Below are 23,022 nucleotides of genomic sequence, written 5' to 3'. Positions count from 1 at the left end.
GCAGAAAATGGGAATAGGTGGAGCAGAGGGATTTAAAGGCATTCAGGAAGGGACCAACAATACCAATCTTATGGAGGGCTGCAAAGAGATATAGTCTTGAGAGAGGCTATTGAAGGCCTACTCTATATTTAAGAAGTAGAAGGACCAGCAACTCAGATTCGGTAATGAATCTGGCACTAAGGAACTGTGCTCCCCTTATTGGTTGGTAAACACGGTTTTATTGGCAACAAACTTACACAATGCGTTTCGGGCGTCAGACTACGCCCTTCTTCAGGTGCAATAGTTTCTTTACTGCTGGGCTGATTCAGCGGTAAAGAAACTATTGCACCTGAAGAAGGGCATAGTCTGATGCCCGAAACGCGTTGTGCGAGTTTGTTGCCAATAAAACCGTGTTTACCAACCAATAAGGGGAGCGCAGTTCCTTAGTGCCAGATTCATTACCGAATCTGAGTTACTGGTCCTTCTACTTCATATTTACACGCCTGCGAGGTGTTAGGAACATTGCTGCTTCAACCAAGGATGAGTCCTCTGACTATCTAGTCATTGCAATCACAGAGTTGTGACTTAGGTTCACAACTCCCCAAGGTGAGCGTCATTCCTTTGTTAATAATTCTATTTCATAAAAGAAAAAAAAATACTACACTACGGTGGGCTTGTTGTCTGTTATTCCATTTTGTTTTGAGTTCTCTATATTTAAGGCAAGATAGGTACAAGGCCTAGAGGTTTTCTGAGTCCTAGCTATGATAAGATTATGGATGTTTTAAGGTGACCATACACCTTCAATAACCATCGGCCAACCGCTATTCTGCCCGACCAACCCCCACCAATACATATGCAAGTTTGGTAGAGAATGCAAGTGTTCTCAATGGGTAGAGAGGTATAAGCTGGTGCTAGTATTATAATAACTAATTAGCTATGCAGATTGAATCTGCAGACTAGTCACTAAATTCTTGTGGTAACTGCTCTTCAGTACCTACCAGTATGTACGGGTTATAGCTGCCATTCATATACACATCCACCTGTTATTAAATATCCATTGTGTACAGCAGACATCTGGTCATGTTCTAAATGTTTGACTGACTTCTCTTAACCAAGGTAATTAGTCCAATAAAACTGAGCTAAGCAGTATGTAAATATCTGAGGTCTCAAAAGGCAGCTTAAGGAAACTGACTAAACGTTCCAGTGCTCTTGGCATTCTTTTCTCTTCATTGGGTTAATAGATTTGGTATTACAAATCTTTCACTAGGGTCACCGTCAGTGCCACAGTCTTAAACAAAATAGGTTAGATTACAATAACCAACTATTGTAATTGATGTGAACAATCAGCATTCTTGTAGTATTCAATGTCCTGCATTTTCATGTTCAGATTTTTCCATGCAGTTTTTGAAGCCAAAACTTGATAGCAGAAAAAGAGAAGTAGCAGTGTAGCAGCTGTCTTATCCTACTAATATTATAAATGTGAAAGTTTGTGTGTTTGGATGTTTGTTCCTCAATCACGCAAAAACGGCTGAACGGATTTGAATGAAATTTGGTACAGGATAGTTTGTAACCTCGATTAAAACATAGGCTACTTTTTATCCCGGCCAGTAGGACCGAATTTATGTTCATACTAGACTACAAGACCCTTGATGACGTCATCAAAGGTCCTTGAGACATCTAGAATAGGATCACGCTATTGTGTGGGCAGAGGTACTGTATATAGTATTGAACCGGACAGTGTGGAAGCTGCTGAGAATGGTGTCTAAAGGAAGGTGGGGAGAGAAAAGAACATGCAGGCTGGGTGTGGGAAGAGGGGTATATGGGGTGTAGTCTTTGTGTGAGTCATAAGGGAGAATGTGGAGTACAGGCTCTGATGGGGGGTGAGAACTGTGCCAAATTTCATCAAAATCCCTTCAGCCCTCTAAAACACACAAGCTGCTTAGACACTGACAAGAAAACCCCTTTCATCCAAATTGCCAGATGTAGCAGAGCTTATGCAGAGATGGAGCACAGATGGGTAATAAGTGGGTGATTGTCTTAGTGGAGAGGCGGGAAACCAAACAAAGAGGACAGACAAAGACCATAAAGAAAGTGATACAGCAGGAAACCACATCCAAAGAGAGTGAGGAGACAAAAACAAACCCAGAAGGAGTGGCTCATAACTTAGAGTACAAACCCTGGAGCCCAATTGATCAGTTGGCCATATTAAAACAGTTGACTGACCCAAAAGAAAAGCCCATGGCTTTTGGGAAAAAGTTGGAACAGATTAATGATATTGTACAATTGTACATGGTTAGACCTGGAACACACTGTTGCTTGCAAAGCGGGAGATATCACTGCACATATTATGTCATGCTAACATGACAGGAAGCAGAGACCTATACACTCAGAGAACAGGAGGGGTGGCTGGAAACTAGAATGCCAAAACAGGAGTCAGGAAGATCAGAGAAAGGGCACTGGAGCAGTGAGCAGTCTGTCCTGCTAACAGATAAGTCACAGGACAAAGAGGAGACAGTCAAACAAAACAGAATGAAGATGTTCACATTCACCATATAGTAGTCTGGAATAGAAGCCAAACATTAAGTGGTTGCAGAGGGTTATTACACAGTGTGGCAATTCAGATGATGTTGTAAATGAGCCCCCTAATAGTTACAGTGTTACATTAGCGCACTGACTTTGTCTAGTAGATGTCCTTGCTACTTATCTTTGGGCATGAAGTCGGAGAAAATTACTGGCATTAGATTTCTTACAGCTGTGTTTACTGGATTGTACTGAGCTACTATTTAATTTAAGATAAGGCGTTCAATAGCCGATGATGCTCTGTCTGAACTTGTAATTTGGAACTTTGTCACCGCAACTTCAGTTATGATTTGAAACTTGGTAAGAGACACAACAAAATCAAGGCAAATAAAAGCCCTTTAACTAGGAAGCTTTCATCTCCACCATCTGTTTTTGTGGGTTTGTTTCAGGAAGATAATCGTCTTTTATCTATAGTGGTAAAACAGACACTATAAATTATTTCTTTACACAGACACCAACATACAGTCCCATCCGGCTCTTATTAGTTGCACACAATTCATTGTCTGTTAAAGGGCAACCCTGCTAATCAGCAAATACAGATTCCACTAACCACACAATGGAGCCATTGTTTATGTCACAGTGCACATTAGCCACAGATAAACTACTCTGCTGTGACAGTGGGCTCAGGTCTGCTAGGAGAAATGATATTCCATGAATTAGAAAGCGTGTCTGCTCCTCTGCTTTAAAGTATAGTGACATTGCAGGCGATAAGCTCATGATTGGATTCCTATCACTCATCTGTACTTTCCAAGTGTTATAGTAATACAAAAGGTCTGTAGCCATCTAATTCAAAGTTTTCTCCATGTCCAAATATGTCTCCTTTATGGCTTGTCTGTAAAATAGCAATTTTGAGGAACTGTATATTGTACACATCTTTATACATAGTTTTATTCTAAGAAGTTTCATAGATGATTTGACTTGAAATCCAAAATATCCCTTTCTATGATTTTTATTAGCATTTCATCCACTCTTTGTTCAGCCGTAAACGGCAAGGGAACGATAGCCTACTGAATGCTTAGAGATACATTATTATCTATTTGCACAGGGCAGGTTGTGGTATTATACCACAGTGGCCAGCAACATCAGTTCATTTTTTTTCATTTTGTGGCTAAGAGACCATCTTGTGGTCTCGATGTGACATTAGAACAGGTTACAGTTTTATGTTAACAGAAAAAGTGCTTTAATTTGAGACTTTTATGCCATTTCCCCATCGGAAAATAGGAAAAACGACATGAACCATGGCACATTGCCTTTAACTGTATTGTTACAATGCAATAAAGAGTTGGCATGTTAGCAGCTAATATTATATGTACAAAATATTGGTAATACAACATTTTGAAAAATACCATCCCTCTACATACATACGTCCCAACTCAACATGTTCTCCCTTGTCCATAGGAAAGGGAGTAACTTGCAGATTGGTGGGGGTCCAACTGCTTAGATGCCCACTGATTAGAAGAATGGGGGAGTACCATTTGTAGACTAAACAGGGCCACTTCTCTTTTGTATAACAGTACATGAAGGTTCACTATACTAGCCCAAAACTAAGTGTATAAGAAATGACTTAGAATGGCTTGACAGAGATTTTCCCCATAAACATAACCTATTTAAAATTGTAGACATACTTTAAACATTTTTGAAAATATAAATTATTGAAATGTTTGCAGAGTTTTAAAGGGGTTGTCCAGGATATACAGTTTTTGGCAAGGAGGCCAGGGAAGATGAAAAAAAAAAAAACACCCCATACTCACCTGTCTCTTACTATGGTTCCGTCCTGCTGCTCCTGGGTTATTCTTCTGGTGGAAGTCCTTGTCGCAGAGGTGATGTATATGAGTTACACCCTGGTTCCTTTCTTTAGGTCGCTGATTGGCCTCATCAGTCATGTGAGGTGAGGACTTCCACTGGAAGCAGCACCAGGACTGGACCGGACTGTGCTGAGAGACATTGGAGTACTGGAGATTAGAGATGAGCAAGTACTATTTGAAAAAGCCGTTTCGAATAGCACACACCCATAGGAATGAATGGAAGCGGCCAGCACGCAGACTTTGCCGGCGGCCGGCCGCTTAACCCCCAGCGTGCCGGCTGCGTCCATTCATTCCTATGGGTGCGTGCTATTCAAATGGGAGATTTGAATAGTACTCGCTCATCTCTACTGGAGATGGTTTTTTTTTTTTTTTTTTTTTTTTTTTTAATAATTCGCCTTCCCTGTCCTCCTTACCAAAAACTGTATATCCTGGAAACTCCTTCAAAGATTTTCTCTAACCTTCTTATTAGTGTCAATCTTTTATCTTGTTAGGTTGTCAATGGATATAACTATGAATACAGGAGCTTTCTATGGTCTGATGCTTGCCAGAAACCCAAAACATGAGTTCCTTATCAGGTTATGTAATGTAAGTGATAGTATAGTAATGATTATGCCAAGTACAGTATCATTTATTGAATTAAATCCAGCATGTAAATGCTTTTTCATCAATATCTAATGAAAAAGTTATTGGATTACTTACTGTTAAATCATTCATTGTAAACATAGTGTTAAACATGATATTTCTGCAGAATCGCTGCTTTGGAATGTTGGGACTGTAAAACACTTTAGAGAGGATCTGTCACCATCCACAAGAACATGAAAAACCACATTACCTTTGTTCCCAGTTTCTGTAGCCACTTGTTTTTTTCATCATGTGTTCTTCATTATCCTGCAATTCCAGTCATAGTTAAGGAAATGAGCCTTTGATATTCTAATGAATGAATAAATTGACACTGGGTGGTACTAGTCCTCATTGGTCAACTGGGTGTGACACTGCCCAATGAGCCTGACACCATGTGACATCAGTTATCTCTGTTCAGAACCAATAGGCAAAACACAGTGAGAAAGGAAATTCTGGAGATCATCTGTATAATAGCCAAAATCAAAGAACAAAAACACCTAGGAGCCATTGGTTCCTAAACTGAAACAATTAGGAGCCAAAACAAATGTTTACTTATAAAAATATATAAGAAAATATTATAAAATCTCTGTGATCTTAACGGCCCACACAATAACGCTAACTTGTTATTGTTAAGGCACCGTCAATGCCATAAAAATTAAACCTGCATAATTATACTCTTTTTCCCAATTTCACCACATTCCGATTTTTTTCTGGCTTCCCAGTATATTGTACAGAATATTAAATGGCGCTAATGTTTTATTTTTTTATTAAATCTTTATGTTTATATTCATTTATTTTAATAAGGCTGTGATCATGTGAATACATGTACTTGATGTAATATTCAATATACCGGAGGTGGAATTGCCCTTTTTATCTGTAACCTCAACCCATGCTAACTGATCAGATCTTCCACAATTTATTTTTTCTAAATACTAGAAATATAATAAAGAAACAAAGACTTTTTATAGCTCTACAGGAAAAAGATTACTACTACTCTGGCCTACATTCAAGTCATTTACAATTCTCCGTGATAAAATATTCAGAGTGATGACCAACAGAAACAATTTAAATCACTATAAGGTCACTTTAATCAACAATTTAACGCTCTCTGCAGGCTGTAAATGTATTATTCCTGTATGACTCCAAAGAACTGTCCAGAATATGAGTGTAATATGGGGTTTGCTTAATGTGCATTAACATAGACACACAGGAAATAGCTGAAACAGTTGATATTTTTCAGACTATAAGACGCACTGGACTATAAGATGCACCCAGGTTTTAGAGGAGAAAAAAAGGGAAAAAAAAATTTCAGGCAAAAAATGGTAAAATATTTAATATATGGGAGTTGTAGTTTTGGAACAGCTGCAAGGCCACATTGACAGGTGACCCTGCAGCTGTACGGGGATGCATAGGGCGATTTTTTTGTGGGGCCAGGTGTACTTTTTAGATATATCATTTTGGGAAATGTTTATTGCTTAGATCACCTTTTATTTAATTCAGAGGCAAAACAGAGAGAAAAACCCGGCAGTTTAGCACTTTTGATTTTGACGTTCACTGTACATAAAAATATTAGTAGACAGGGCATTTTCAGACACAGGGATACCTAATGTGTATGTTTCACAGTAATGTTATACTTTTATATGTATTCTAGGGAAAGGAGGTGAACTTTTATTTATTTTATTTTTTATTATATTTTTTTTAAGTGGTTTTTTTTTTGTTTTTTACTATTTTATTATCCCCCACCTAGGGGGCTTGAACCTGCAATCATTTGATTGCAAGTCCCATAGACGGCAATACAAGTGTATTGCCGTCTATGGGAGATTCTATACATTACTATCGCGGAGTGTTATAGACCAGCCGCGATAGAAATATATATCTATGACAGGCCTGGGAGCCTTCATTAGGCTCCCAGCTGTCATCGGAACAGATCGGCTCCTGCGGCCTCGCCGTGCAGGAGCCGGCCTGCATCACTAAAGGTATGGGGCCGGTGGGGACCGGCCCCGGGGCTAACTAACTGCCGGGACCTGCGGAGGAGGAGCGGATTTGCAGCATGGCCGCGCTACTGCCACCGCTGGTTTTCTTCAGCGGCAGGAGCGTGGCAATCTGCAGGCCCCGGCAGCTAAGACAGTCCCCGGCATCTGCTGTAATAGACCGGCGGATGCCGGGGAGTGTCTTAGCTGCCGGGGCCTGCAGATTGTCACGCTCCTGCTGCTGAAGAAAACCAGCGGTGGCAGTAGCGCGGCAATCTGCAGGCCCCGGCAGCTAAGACACTCCCCGGCAGGTGGCAGTAGCGCGGCAATCTGCAGGCCCCGGCAGCTAAGACACTCCCCGGCATCCGCCGGTCTATTACAGCAGATGCCGGGGACTGTCTTAGCTGCCGGGGCCTGCAGATTGTCACGCTCCTGCCGCTGAAGAAAACCAGCGGTGGCAGTAGCGCGGCCATGCTGCAAACCCACTCCACCCACATTCAGACTATAAGACGCACCCTCATTTTCCTCCGAAATTTTGGGGAAAAAAAGTGCGTCTTATAGTCCGAAAAATACGGTAATTAAATTCTTCATTAGACAGAATCCAAATGAGGATGCAGGGCTTTCAAAACATGTTGCTTTATTTTATGGAAAAATATAGAAGAGGAATATAACATATTAAGAAGAAATGACAAAATGACGTGCCTAAAAAAATAATAATTAAAAAAAAAAATGACTGTTTTTTGACAGCTTTGTTCTGGCACAAGACCTCCATAGTACTACATACACTGAATTTATTTTTTAAGTTCATTACATAATATTATACCACAAGATAGAGATTAAGCATGGCAAATAAGCTTCCCCCAACAAGAAGCACATTCGTCCTAACAGGTTTATTCTCAATATCTGACGTGGAAGGGTCAGAACTTTATTTCATAATAACCAAAATTATTTATATGGGGGAAATTCCTAACCATAGTTATGGTCTATATAGATGAATGTGAATAAGAAATAAAAAGCATAGGATCCCATAACAAAAATGGACTTCTTCTTGCAGCTAATTCATAATATCTACTGATCTCAGGATAATCAATTATATATCAGTCTTTCACACACAGGCAAAGATGATGTAAGGAGTAAATTGGATTGCCACGTATCAAGCCCAGTCCATGATGGTGCTCACTGCTAGAAAAACTTTGTAGTAGAAAAAAATACAAAAAAATATGTAGAGGATCAGGGCAATCACCAGGCAACAGGTGTTAAAATCGATAAACTTTATTTCATCTTCTTAAAAATACAGCATTTAAGCACGGGAATAGAGTTCGATGGAAAGATGTATAAATGAAGCGACGATCATTTCATGCAAGTTGCATTTCATCAGGCTTCCCGTGCTTAAATGCGGTATTTTTAAGAAGATGAAATAAAGTTTATCGATTTTAACACCTGTTGCCTGGTGAGTGCCCTGATCCTCTACATATTTTTTGTAATTCATAATATCACTCATTTCTCACTTCTCTCTCTGATCTGCCAATGATCCACTGCAGAATCTATGAATGTTTATACTGAACTTTATTCCGATTGTTGTAAGACCAGTTGTGGTCATCAATTCAAATTTTTCAAGATGCAAGGTGATTTATTAAACCGTGATATTGTATTTCTATGCAGTTTTATCTGTATGTCTTTGGTAGCAAGGAGTTGTATGGAGAGCAGTTTAGCTCTATCCATACAAAGTGGATGCTGGCTGTATAATACATCTGACACCTGCCAATAAAAGCTGAGAATGCTGCCGATGCCATTTGTGGCTATTAACACTTTAAATGCTGTGGCCAGTTGTGAATGTGGCACCTACACATTTACTAGTGCCATGTGCCCCCGACCATTTGGACTGATGAGCTTCTCTTAAAAGATCATTGGGGTACTGATCAGTTTCCAAAGCATCTAAAAAAGTAAGGCAGTATTCACACTACCGTTGAATTCTATTATGAAGGTATCAGTCTAAAAAAAAAACAAAAAAAAAACAAAACAGCCACCTATCATAATGGACACAAACGGACAGTAATCGATGGCTATCAGTTACTGTCAGTTATAAGTCCATTGCCCATAGACTTCAATGATAAAAAAAAAATAAGGTCCACATGCTGTCTGTTTTTTATAATGGACAGAAAACTCTGCATGTAGGATTTTTTTGTCCACTGTTAAAAAAACCAGACTTGGAGTAAAAGGACACAAACAGACACAAGATAAAATCCCATTGAAATGAATGGAAATTTTAACGGATTTCTGACGGTTCAGCTAGTGTCCGTTGCTAAAATCTTGTAACGGACAATAGTTACGGACAACACTGCTGACTGTCACAACGGTAGTGTGAATGCCCCCTTAACATTATAAAAGTATTAAAAAAAAAATGTATTCCATGCGCTCCTGCAAGAGAGGAATTGCAGAAGGTATGCTAACCTATAGAGACTGAACTAAGAACTCTAGTTGTCATCACATTTTTTCTTTATTCACTTTCTCTCTCTTCCAGTACATTAACCAGTTAAGCACAACTAATTGTCCACATTTGTATCCATCAGTTCCTGCATGTTACAAAAATAGGACATTATGGTCTGACCACATTCTTCAGTTCTTATCCGCAGCCTTCAAAGAAGGTGTATACTGGTGCTTGATATACTATACCACCTAAATTTATGGCTACAAACATGGGCAAATGAATACTGTCAGACTGAAAAAATGTAAAGGAACATACTTTAAAGGTTTTAACATGAATTTATGAATTACTTAAACTGTCTGGAAATCCACTATTATCACTGTTCAATAAACCCAGTTGCATTATAAAAAAATTGAGTGCTGTTAAATGTCTCCAAAAGTTCCAAGATAGCACTGACGGGTTCAACTACAACTTGTACAAAGATGGTGTTACCAAAAAAAGTTTGGTACCTTACTTCCTCTCCACAAATTACATTTTACAAGAATTTAGCTTACATGAAATTTGTTAAAATGAAAATAATAGCTATTCTACACTCAAAAAGAAACCTAGACCTTGATCAATTGAAGCAAATATACCAAAGCAATTTTCACATTGGATAATAGGTGTCAGTTGTACAGAATGCTAATGATATAATCATAGTTTCTCTCTTGAGAATGGCTTCTTCAAGTTTCATATAGATCAATCACTGATAGGAAAATGTGACAAGTAAAGAGATATCAAAGCTGCAGGTATAAATTATTCGAACATTTCATTAAAATAGTTCCTTTTCACCAGATAAAACCATCTTAAAGAGATACAGGTTGCCGTATTTAAGCAAAAGTCTAAGGAAGGACTGGGTAAATCTTGGGAATCAGATAATGGGATCTCAGTGGAATTAGGTTTCTTTTTAAAGGTTGTCCAAACTCTCCAATGAATACTGGCCAAAACATAGACTTCTCTAACCTATGTACGTAACAGAGATGGCAGACCATGATCTGTATTTTATATTGTGTGACACTGACATTTGTCTTCTTAGTCATTTATACTCATCTACACTTGTTTACTAGCAGAAAGCAGTATCCAATTATACAAGGGGTTAGAGATTAGCTCCTCATATCTTCAAGTAGGCTACCTGCAGAATAATAAAAGAAAATACACAGTAAGTAAGGTATATAGTTAAAATACACATGACAATATTTATTCACAGTTTATAATGCTGTGTTTATTAGCATACTATAGTCACACATTCTTAGTGCTAAATAATTCCAGAAATCTGATGAAACCCTAAGACTAGGCATATTATTCAGCCTAATTCAGAAGGATGTATTTTTGCTCCATGTGCTGTTTGTTTGTACAGTGCACGGACGGTGGACATAAAATAGTAGTGCATTTTGTAATTTACACTCAATATGGCGACAACATAGACTTGGAGGTCATTGAAAACAATGGTCTCTGGTGGCCTCCCACAGTCTACCTTCACGAACCTTGATATATCCCAGCCCTTGACAGGTACAAGGTATTTAACCTTTCCTTACACCATGCCAAAAATATATGGGGTGGAGCTAACAGGTTACAGCGCCATGCCATACATTAATGGAATGGACATGGCATCAACTCAAGAGCTGACAGCAATGGGTGTAGACCATTACATACAGAGACAACAATGATTGCAAACCCTCAACCCCTTAGTTGTCATGGTCAATAGTGACCATGGCATCTAAGAGATCCCCTCAGTTGAATCTCCAACACTCTCCCCCAATGCCCAATTGGAGGATGCTCACTCATTGCCAAGGCATCTGGGGGCCTTCTGAAAGTCCCTGGATCTCCTAATATAAAACCTATCTTTGGTCCTTTTAGATGTTCTGCCACCAGAAGTGCCGTTTTTTATCTACTTTGCCTCCAAAAAGTGATGAAAACGTTGCATGTACCACAGAACATTGTCAAAACAAAGTACAGCCCCCCCCCCCCCAAGAAAAAAAAAAAAGTTCCTTCAAGGAGTTCCACTGGTGAGTAGATAAAGTTACAGCTTTTTTTGGTCATGTTTTGTTAGAGCTCAACTGAGCGGGTTTTTTCTTTAAAGGGGTTGTCCCATCACAAGGATCCTATCTATACTGTTTGTTAATGTGAATGTAAGACTTTTCCTAAATACATTGCTTCAGCAAAACTGCTTTGTTTGTCCACTATCTTACTTTATTCACTTTTTTGGGACACATCCCTTGACTTATTTGGTCATAAGTCAAGTGATGTATCAGCCTGCTCTCAGGGGGGAGGGAGGAGGGGCTAAGTGCACGGGAGCGAGCCTGGAGGGGGGGGGGGGGTAGTTTACCCTTTGGGGGGAAGGGGCCGCCAATACAGACCCGGCATCCGCTGTAATAGAGAGGCGGATGCCGGGGACGGTTAGACGTCAGCACAGATGCCAGCAACATCGCTATGCTTCTGCCCTGCATGAAGCCAGCAGCGGCAGGAGCGGAATAACAGCATCGCTCCTGCCGCTGCTGGCTTCATGCAGGGCAGAAGCATAGCGATGTTGCTGGCATCTTTGCTGGCGTCTGTGCATCTGTGCCGGCGTCTACACTCCCCAGCATCCGACTCTCTATTACAGTGGATGCCGGGTCACATATTCACATATGCATAAGACAAGCGGCGAGATGCCGCTGGCCCTGCGTGCGCGCTCATAGACCAGTCTAGCCTTCACAATGCGAATACAGACCGGCACCCGCTGTAATAGAGAGGCGCGGATGTCGGGTCTGTATGCATTGTGAAGGCTAGACTGGTTTATGAGCGTGCACGCAGGGCTAGTGGCATCTCGCCGCTTGGCTTTGCATATGTGACCCCGCCCACCCATGACGCAACAAAGCCGGAAGACAGAAGATTTTGCAACAACGAAGACTGGTGAGTATGCGACGTGGGACAACCCCTTTAAGGCTGAAGAAGGCTGTTTCTCGGTCTTGGACTGTAAAATTAAAGCATAGGTATTCCCTGTTTGCAGGCAAGAAAAATCTCTATCTGTTGTGAACCCACTTTGCCTACCACTACTCACGCTAACCCCCACACATAATATTAACCAAACATAAGAAACTATACAAAAATTAGGTAAATCTGCATTCGTAACAGCACATACTCCAAGTCCAATATATTATTAATTCCCACACAGAAATTCTGTTTTATCAGTTACTTTGCCTCAAAAAAAGTTTTATGAAACCAATAAAGAACACAGCAGATATCGGATAAAATAAACCCTTTACTAACTGCGCTGAAGAAAACCTAAAAAAGTGATGGTTTTTAAAAGATGGCAATGCAAAAAATTACAATGTAAATTAAGTATTACTTTAAACTGTACTGCGCTACAGAATAAAGGTAATTTACGCCATGCTGCCAACTATGCATAATTTGGTTGGCTATTATAAGTAATGGAGCCCACCATCAGCTATAACTGCATTCATTACACATCTTCCAAGTATATTCTACAGTTAGCTCCTGATGAACTAAGATTATCATTAAGGGAAACGCATTGAGCAGAGCAATTTGTACTCTACATTAGTCATAACTAGTGGAGTTGGGGGCAGGGACTGCTAATGTGTGGTAAGTCTCCCTGTGCAATCCACAAGCATTTTCCATTCTATATCAGCCTTGACTAGTGGAGTTGGATGTAGAGACAGGGACGTTTTTACACACTGGTGGTCCCTGTGCAAGGATTCATAAGTCCCCCCCCCCCCCCCCTCATCACCACCAATTAAACATACCAGACTGACCCAAACTAAAAATTGCCTCCACAAAGTATAATTCTTTCTTACTGGCCCCATACAATATAAGTGGCCATGCCCCTGCATGTATAAACAGTGGTCCCCCTTATTAATAATATGTTCTATTTACAGCAATCAACACCTTTATCAATAATAATTATAAGGCAGTCATTATTTATAAGAAGGAACTATTATTTTAAAGGAGGGCTAAGATTCCTTGCTTATAAATAATAATGCCCCCTTATAAATAAGGGTCCGTGCTTATAAATAGTGCCCCTTATTAGTAACTGTCCCTCCTTATAAATAACAGTCCCCCTTATTATTAATAGTTCCCCTCTTATAAATAATGGTCCCTCTTATCAGAAATAGCACCCACTTTATAAATAATCGTTTTACCTTATAGTTCTCCCTTTTAAATATTAGTCCCCATTTATAATAGCCCCCCTATTATTAGCCCCCCTAATAATAGCCCCCCTATTATTTATAAGGATAGAACGAATGGAACTATTATTTATAAGGGAGAACTATTATGAAGGGGAAACTTATTTTTAAGGAGGGCCTTTTAAAGGGGGAATTACTGTATATAACGGGAAAACTTTTATTTTTAAGGGGGATATTTACAACATACCTCCCAACTTTCAAAAGATAGAAAGAGAGACAGAATGTGTGGTGCACTATGGAAATTTAGCCCCAACCACTTCTACATTGACTCCGCCCATTCTCATCCATCTTTCTATGTGGCCCTACACAGTATAATCCACCTACAGTCACCCTAACATTATATGCCCCCATATAATAATGCTTCCCTCCAATTAGCCAACAGTATGAAGAAACTAGAGGGGGACATTAAACTGGGGGCTGCTGGAGAGGGACAATAAACTGGGGCAACCAGAGGCAGACATGTCCCCATTCAGCTACCACCATGGTTTAATGTCCTCCTCCAGTTGCCCCCCCGTTTAACATCCCCTTCCAAATTACCCCCAGTTTACTGTCTCATTCCAGCGAACGCCACTGTTTAATTTCCCTCTCCAGCTTCCCCCAGTTTAATGTACCTTTTCATCTCCTCCAGTTTAATGCCCCCCTTCCTCCCCCCCAGTTTAATGTCCCCTCCATCTGCCCCAGTTTAATGCCCCCTTCAGCTGCTTCCAGTTTAAAGACCCCCTTCATCTGTCCTCAGTTTAATGTTTCCCCCCTTCACCTTCTTTAAGTTTATCATAATAAAACATAGATTCTCATCTCTCCTCGCTCCCCTGCCACTCTATGTAGCCTCTTGTCATGGACTGGTCAGGGAGTTGCAGGCGCGATATGAGTGACGTCATTACATTGCCCTACAGCTCTGTGCCCTGTCATTGGCTTTAACTGTATCAGTCCTAAGCAGAAAGTCTGGTGCTCAAAGCCACGGCCACCACAAGCATAAGGCTCGGTGCAAGTGCACCATTTCCCCTATGGTTAAAGCTGCCTTGGTTATAGATTGCTATTGTCTGGCAAATCTCCCTGTATAATTTACACCTTGAGGCATCCCCTTTTTACCTCATTGTGGGAGATTATCATATCTACACCGGGTCATACATTTATTTTTGAGTGAACCTATGTGTTTTCGATTTGGTGAATTAATTACCCACGGATTGATTTGTTATAGGGCTCTTCTGATATATGAGATCTATTATCTACACCACTGTTTTGATATTATTCACTGTGCAAAAATATATTTTAAAAAATCTGAGCTGTGAGCAATCAAGCTATGAGAGATTCTGGGACAGGAAAGAAATGTGGTAGTACCAAAATAGGACATTACCTTTAAATACATTTATGTGGCCTATCAGGCATGTAACTGATTCAATATATATATATATAAATATATATATATATATATATATATATATATATATATATATATATATATATTACATGATTTTTTTTTTTGTTTATTTCAATCCGAAAAGAAGATTTCCCATAGGAAATAAATGTTTAGAATCTGTGACTAACCCACTTTCTACATGACATGCAATGGTGTGGTATAGGATAATAAAAGAACTCCATGGCAAATAAGAGAAACTGATGTATTACAAAAATTGTGCCCATGTAACACTGTCAGCATGGGAGAAAGCATATAGTAGAAGATACACAAAGAATAGACAATTATAACTGGCTTTACTGTACATTTATCTATGCTAAATTTCTTCCACAAGATGGTAGCTTTCAAAAGCATATTAATAAAGTCTATTGATCTCTCATAGATTATACATTGGCAATAGTGTTTCACACTTTGCTCTTAAACAATACAAGGAAAGATCAATAATTGAATATCTTAAAAGTCATATACAAAAAGGAAAAACGCATACAATCCTATCATGTGTATAAGACCCGGAATCAACTTTATAATAAGCAACTCCAGAAATGAATGTAAAGCACTTTGATAACCTATATATAGATGAAATATGTGCAATGTACATTCAAACAGAAAATAAAGGTGAGCATACACAGTGACCCGCAGTGGAAGTTCTTGAAATGTTTTAATCATTGGTGCCTGGAAGAAATACATCCTGCTTATTCACTCCCTTAGCCTGGAGGACAAAGTTTTTAAATTAAATCTTAAGGAACAATGAAAAAAAAAACCCAAGCAGGCAAAAATACCCAACTCAAATTGTCCTGAAAGACCTAAAAAACCTAGGAGGATAAGCCAATCTCATCTAAAGTGACCTCTGCGGAAAAGTGCATGGTAGGTGTTAGAAAGGATCATTCATGAGTAATGTGTATATACTGTAGTGAAACTGAGACAAGGCATATTTAAGGAAATAAATTTGGGACGGTGCTTATGCATTCAGTGTAAACAGTATATAACAGCAGATAGAGTGGAGTATATCATTTCTATAGAAGTATAATTATAAAACTGTATAAATAACTTGATAAAAGGATAGAAAATGTTAGTTTTTCCACCATACTTACCTTCTCTGTTATCACAAAAACACATTTTCTTCTTGACAGTCTGTAAAAGATCCTGCCTTCTAAATCATTTACAACTAAAATATGCTTTATAAACTATTCTACTTCTTTGCCAATATTCCCTGACATTTAGTCATCTTTAAAGGCTATGGACACTTCCAATTTGGACTGCTCTGCTTCTGTAACTAATGTATTATAATACATAGCAAACTGCAGAATGTCATTGTGAGATTGGTTTGTCTGAGTGCTCAGTCTCCAGACCCCATCTTCCCTATCTTGACCAATCTTCTAAACTGATTTCGTAGTAGACTAAAGGTAAATCCAGAGGGGCTGGAGATGTCAAGCAGTCTGGCGGACTTAATCATTAAAAGCATTCTGCAGGTTGTCGTGTATTGTAATACATGAAAGCTACACAAGTCATATATTCACACGTGTAAAAAAAAAAAAAAAAAAAAAAAAGTGACTGCAAACATTCCTTAGACCAAGAAAAAAGGATCTAAGGTTGTATACAGCCTTTATGGTTTGCTTTACTTGATGGAATATCATTCGCCAATAAACATGAAGGATTAGAATAGAATTGTTCCTACATATCCCAATAATTACAGGGATATAGTTTAACACTTACAGAAAGAGTTTAGCATACTGTGCTAAATGACTTAGACATAGAGCTATAGCTCAGTCATAGGACATAGCAGTATATAGTTTAACTAGACCTCTAGGGATGAACGTGACAACAAGCCAGTTATACAGTGACAAACAACTTTACAGAGCAGCTTATTAGCAATGGATGTAAGGTGAAGAGTATGAATCCCTCCTCGCACTCTGTCTCACTCTCAGGCACTCACCTTGAATAGAAGGTAAATGTAACAATTCAAAGACACACAATTCAAGGTAAAACTCCTTAAAGAGAGACTGCAGGTTCTACAATTTACTGTTACATGCCGTAGAAAATGTTTATAAATATAATTAGTATTATTGCTAGTAACCAAAGGGAACCTATAAGTAGATTCATACTCCCAATGATGAAATACTTGCAGGCTCCCTTGTTCTAAAGAAATTGGCTTCTCTTTAACATATTGTGACATTTAAGACAAAAAAAATACGGTATGGTGATATGTCCCATTAAAATGAGAGGACATAGGAAGATCAAAATGAGATCTATAAAGCTTTCAAAGCAATACAAAGCTATAGCTTCTGGTCCAATTTTGTAGACAGAACTATCTACTTCAGGTAAAGATATTCTGGAAAATTGGAATTTATGTCCCATCATCTCAAGGCAGTAATAGGCGTGATGGAGCCAGAGGGGATCACAGCAAAATGATTTAATTACACAAACCTTGGGCACCCTTGTTCATAACCAAAATTAACAATTATCCTCCCAATGTGAAGCATAAGAGGCACGTGTATGGTAAGATGGTGAGATCCAAACCTCAAGTGTCTGAACAAAACAGACTCACTCACATATGCAAGTAATACAAATTATAAAGGAACTGAACTCTATTCAAAATCAGGTTGAAGGTTTCCCAAGGAACCTGAACTGAGTTGGATAGCTACATATTGCTGATACTATCCAGGGATACGACACTTCTCACACTGCTGAAAATCTTATGTCTGACTGACAATGTCATATATTGCTAGACAGTGTGAAGAATGCAATGGCCAGAGTGGAATTAATGTGGACTTCCATTCTGCTTTGGCTTTCTGCCGCAGATTTTAGTCACTGATCACCCCAAATAAATGCGACTAATCAGCTGAATGTCTTGAGGTGCAAATTCTGCAGTATTTGTGGCAAGATTGAGCAAGATGGAGATCTTTAAAAACCATGGGAGACGGAACCTGGCATTGATTTACTGGCGGAATCCACCTCAAAATCAGCACCAGATTCCTCTGTGTATACATATCCTAAGTGATGCACTATGGCTTTACTGTTATGGGGCACGTAATGTGGTGTAGCCGTCTCTGTTCTAGAAATGTGGTGACTGTCATAGTCATTATTGCTTACCTTCGCTCCGCCACGCCCCACCTGCTCCGCCCCCTCCTCCGGGGGGGGGGGGGGGGGGGGCGGCTTTCTGTCGGCCGCCTCGGGCGGCGAAAAGGGCAGGTTCACCCCTGGTTAGAACATGTATAAATGTGATGTTACAAATGATATGCTATGTCTTGCAACTCCAGTGCTTTATGTACACACGTAACAAGGTGTAACGTGTAAGCCACATTATATGGCCTTCAGATTCAAGTAGAGAAAATTCCATAGAAATATTTACACTATCAGGTAGTTGAAAGAGACTGCAAACCTTAGCAGTCAGATAAGGTCTCATCTACTCCTGAGACCACCACTTTCCTGTATGCGCCCTTAGGCTGGTCTTACACAACCGTAATTTAAGTCCGCAAATGGTCCGCAATTGAGGGTTTTCAATTGCGGACCATTTGCGGACACATTATATTCAGTGTGGCCTCTTACACCACCGGATATTTTATCCCTGGTGTGCCAGGCCTCCGCACTGAATAGAGCAGGTCCGTAAAGGCCGTGAATTCACGGCACTGCATGGACTTACCCATAGAACTCTATGGGTGTGTACTGCAGGACATGGGCGTCTGCGATGTCTATGTTGCTGATCTGCAACTAGTGTTGCTGATCAGCAACTTGCGGACCGTAAAATCAATACGGTCGTGTAAAACTAGCCTTAATCTGTAACAAGGAGCTAATAGCAGCATGGTATACCCCCTATCTGGGCTATTAACTCTTGACTCGCGTTATCTGCCTGCTAAGTTTTGCATTCTCTTTCAACTACCTGATAGTGTGAATATTTCTATAGAATTTTATCTACTTGAGTCTGATGAAGGCGATATAATATGGCCGAAACGTTACTCTACACAATGGAATTGTAAGACATATACAGACAGAAGTGTGAAGTCTCTTCCTTGATAATAGACTGATACTGTTATGTTAAGATCACAGTTACTAGTCAACTCATTATCACTAGAGATGAGTGAATATAATTTGAAACTGCAGTTTCGAATACCTCACTCCATAGGAATGAATGGGAGCGGCTGGCGCGCGGCCAGCTTCGGCGCTTAACCCCTTGCTGTTTGCCCGCTCCCATTCATTACTATGGGAGCGAGGTATTCGAAACTATCTTTCGAATACTATTCAAATCAACTCTAATCATCACCATCAGGCAAATGAAATGTAACTTAGAGATGAGTAACATAAAATCAAACCATTGACAATAGCTGATGGATAAAGTTAAACTCATTTTTCCTGAGGACAGACCTTTTGAACAGGTAACGCAGCATGTCTGCAAAATTTTCCCCAAAAAGTTATTTTTTGACTGAAATTTGTAATAGCTATGAGACAATACAGATCACAGCCAGATGAATATCGAAGATATTCATACAAATAAAAGAATAAATACAGATTACGCTGGGTTCACACCTGCGTCTGGGGTCTCCGTACTATGGTTTCCGTCTTCTGCATGGCAGAAGACGGAAACCATAGATCGGGTCCGGCCGTACGCGGCGGTGAGCGTTTTAGGCTCTCCGCCGCGAAACCGGATTTTTTAATCCGGACACAGAGTACTGCATGTCCGACTCTGTGTCCGGATTATAAAACCCGGTTTCGCGGCGGAGAGCGCAAAACGCTCACTGCCGCGCACGGCCGGACAGCTTTCTCACCCATTCAAATGAATGGGTGAGAAAGTCTCCTGCAGGCTTCAGTCTCCTGCATCTGTTTTATGCAGGAAACGGAAACCTGCAATAAGGACCGACGACGCAGATGTGAACGAGCCCTTAGAAAAAATCTGCTAGGGTGTATATTTTAATTAGATAAATTGGATGATACTTTCCCTGTAAGGTCGCTATTATGGCAGGTGTTATTTTTCCCTTTTGAGGGGGATTATGCGATATAAATTCACTATTTTCACACGCGTCATTACATCCTGAAAAGGGGAAAGCTTGAAATAAAACATTCTAATTTCTCTTTAAAAAACATTTGCACAATAAAGCTAGGATCACATCTGTGTTGAGTAGACTCCGCCGCAGATTCTGTCTAAAATTGATGGAAACCTAACATACCCTATTATAGTTTTTTTTTTTTTTTTTTTTTTTATGTAGACAATGTACATTTTTGTTTACTATCAGTATGTCTTTTGTAGTATGGGAGGAAATCCACGCAAACATGGGAAGAACATACAAACTCCTTGCAGATGTTGTTCCTGGCGGGATTCGAACCCAGGACTCCAGCGCTGCAAGACTGCAGTGCTAACCACTGAGCCACCGTATTGCCCCACATACTAGAGATGAGCGAACACTATTCGAAACAGCCGTTTCAAATAGCATGTTCTCATAGAAATGAATGGATGTAGCCGGTATGCGGGGGGGGGGGGGGGGGGGGGGGGGTTAAGCGACCGGCAAAGTCGGCGTGCCGGCTGCTTCCATTCATTTCTATGGGAGCGTGCTATTCGGAACGGCTGTTCCGAATAGTGTTCGCTCATCTCTACCACATACCCAATTATAGTTTATGGTGTCTGTGGGTAACCACTTTTTTAGGGGACGGGCGCTCCGTTTTTTAAGTCTCCATGCGGACCTGAACAACGGAGAGACGAACACTAGTGTGAACCTAGCATAAGCCTAAAATGTTATCAGAGCTGAATATAATCTATTGTTCTCTTTTTAAGTAAAACTTTGTGGCTTGGAAGAGTATTCGTCTGTAGGGTTACTATTCTGACAGAAGAACCAGAAAAATGTCTACATTTGTTTGGGTTGGAAGAAAATTGTTATAGTTTCAGGATACAGAATTGCTTTGATTATGTCTATGCAAAACAGAATATATAGACATCTAATGCAAAGTATTTGCATCTTCTATTTCAGTAGTGATATGAAAATCTTCCAGTCAGGAATTGTCATGCTTGTGCAACCCTATAAATTTGCATTTCTCTAGTAATTTCAGACTTGAGTGGTTGTCATTTACGCAGATTTGGTGGAGTGTTGAATCTATTATATGTTCTGTACAGTTTGTCAACACAACTAAATTGTGGGAATGAGAAATACTTTATATATCCTAACAGTGGAGAACAATAAGAATACATTTTCTTCTAACAGTAAAAAAATAAATGCATGATTAGCATATTAAGAAATATATCGGGCAACTCAATCAAGCTTCCTAGTGGGCTGTTTAGTCGCAATCCTTAAATTGTAACTAAACTTGACAACAACTTTTGATTTTCTGGCAGTATGTGTGTCATAAATAAATTGTGTGATACATGTTATTAATGAACTTTGGATCCTTTCTGTGAAATCCTGCATTTCTTCAATCTTTCCCTTGTTTCTGTATTGAAAGCGGTTTCTGCCTTTTATTGAATGTTACTGTGTACGGAGAATGGGATTATGGGACTGTATAACATGTAGAGAAAATGAGGATGGGGGGGTAATTTTAAACAGGTATACAACGGACATTATAAATTGTACAAACTTCCTTATGGGAAGATTCTTTAAGGCTGTTTTTACATATAAATTATTTCCAGAGATATCACTGGTTGAAAACACATTCGGGAATAGGATGCTTATATGCATCTGTATAATACATTTGATATAAATATCCAAATCCCAACTATGTTTTCAACCAGTGAACTCTGTGGAAATAATTTAGATACTACTGTAACCTACTACTATGTCACATGAAAGAAGTGAATATTCTCTATCATATGACACCAAAATCAAGGTTTTATGATTTATAATAACTGAGTTATAACTGTTTGATGTACCCCTCCCATAATTCCAAAAAGGGGGCACCCCCACTAAGTAGGATAAAACGTAACCTTTATTTATAATATTTTTTTAAAAAAATTAAAATACCCCAACACAGTATTCGGCCCCTATAATTCTTGCAAAGGGCATATGTGTAAGTGTGTCTATCCACTCTACAGATTGAATAAGAGTGAATTAAATTCCTCCCAGACTCACAGGGTGTGTTTCTAATGAATGCTTCACACGTCTCCCTGTGACTGAGATTACACTTGCTGCACACTATATACTATATACCTCTCATCCAGCAAACCAGAGGACAGTCTATAGAGTGTTAACACTGATTACAATGTGTCGTTTGCATTAACCCCACAATACTATTTGAAGCTGTACACTGGTGAATAAGGATTTGAGTGTGATAGCTGCAGCTTGATATTGAATAAACAAGACTTCCCTATTGTCTGTAGATATTTACAACGTGGAGCAAATCCCATTAACACACAAACACAGCCCACAATCTAGCAGTTCATTTAAACTGATAGGTAGTCACTAATCTGTGATCCCTAATCTCAGGCTGAAGCTAAAGCTCATTGATAACCCAGAGCCTCAGTGTTCACTGCTGACTTTTGTTCAGGATCACAGCAAGTTTTCACACCTATAGTGTGTCTAATCTACATTGTCTCAACGCGTTTCTTTTGTTCTAAATCATCAGGAGACATTCTCAAACACCCTGCCTATGATAACAGGCTATGGCTACCTAACACCCTAAACAATGTAGTGGTGTGCGGTCAAAACCGCAGTTCTCAGGACCCTGATGGTGGGTCCTGATCCTTCATAGAGGCTGACACTGCGTTCAGTGCTGGCTGCTCTTATATAGTGTCCAAGCACACCTGTAAGCCCGCCCTCCTCACGACCGTCGCCCAATCAGAGGCCATCACTGTGTGTGACCCAGCCTCCTCACTTCCCAGGGCTTTGTGGTGGACGGGGCTAGGTTCAAAGCACGGCTACAGTGCAAGAACTGTGATCTCTCAAAGGAATACAACACACAAAGTAAGTGTTAAAAATCATCTGTGCGATCTCCTGCATACACAATACAATGGCATAAATCATGATATTTATGTCACAATTGAGGCAGCTGGAACTCTCTTCAGAAAACCGCTCTGTCTGAATGTAGACCA

The 23,022-nt window shown here is 39.7% G+C and overlaps 1 protein-coding gene across 2 annotated transcripts in view; it reads right to left on the bottom strand.

Annotated features, from left to right (window-relative positions):
• Positions 1-8,407: 8,407 nt before the first annotated feature.
• The window catches only part of UBE3D (ubiquitin protein ligase E3D), a 144,155-nt gene continuing 129,540 nt past the window's right edge, over positions 8,408-23,022 (bottom strand). For both annotated transcript variants that reach the window (XM_075268260.1, XM_075268261.1), the window contains exon 10: positions 8,408-10,551. In XM_075268260.1, coding sequence (XP_075124361.1) covers positions 10,531-10,551 — 21 coding nt within the window. In that variant the 3' untranslated portion in view covers positions 8,408-10,530. The remainder of the gene's footprint in view (positions 10,552-23,022) is intronic.

Source organism: Leptodactylus fuscus, chromosome 3 (assembly GCF_031893055.1).
Source record: "Leptodactylus fuscus isolate aLepFus1 chromosome 3, aLepFus1.hap2, whole genome shotgun sequence".
NCBI classification, from domain to species: Eukaryota; Metazoa; Chordata; class Amphibia; order Anura; family Leptodactylidae; genus Leptodactylus; species Leptodactylus fuscus.
Note: the sequence above shows the minus strand (reverse complement) of the source record. Positions and strands in the feature narration are given on the sequence as shown.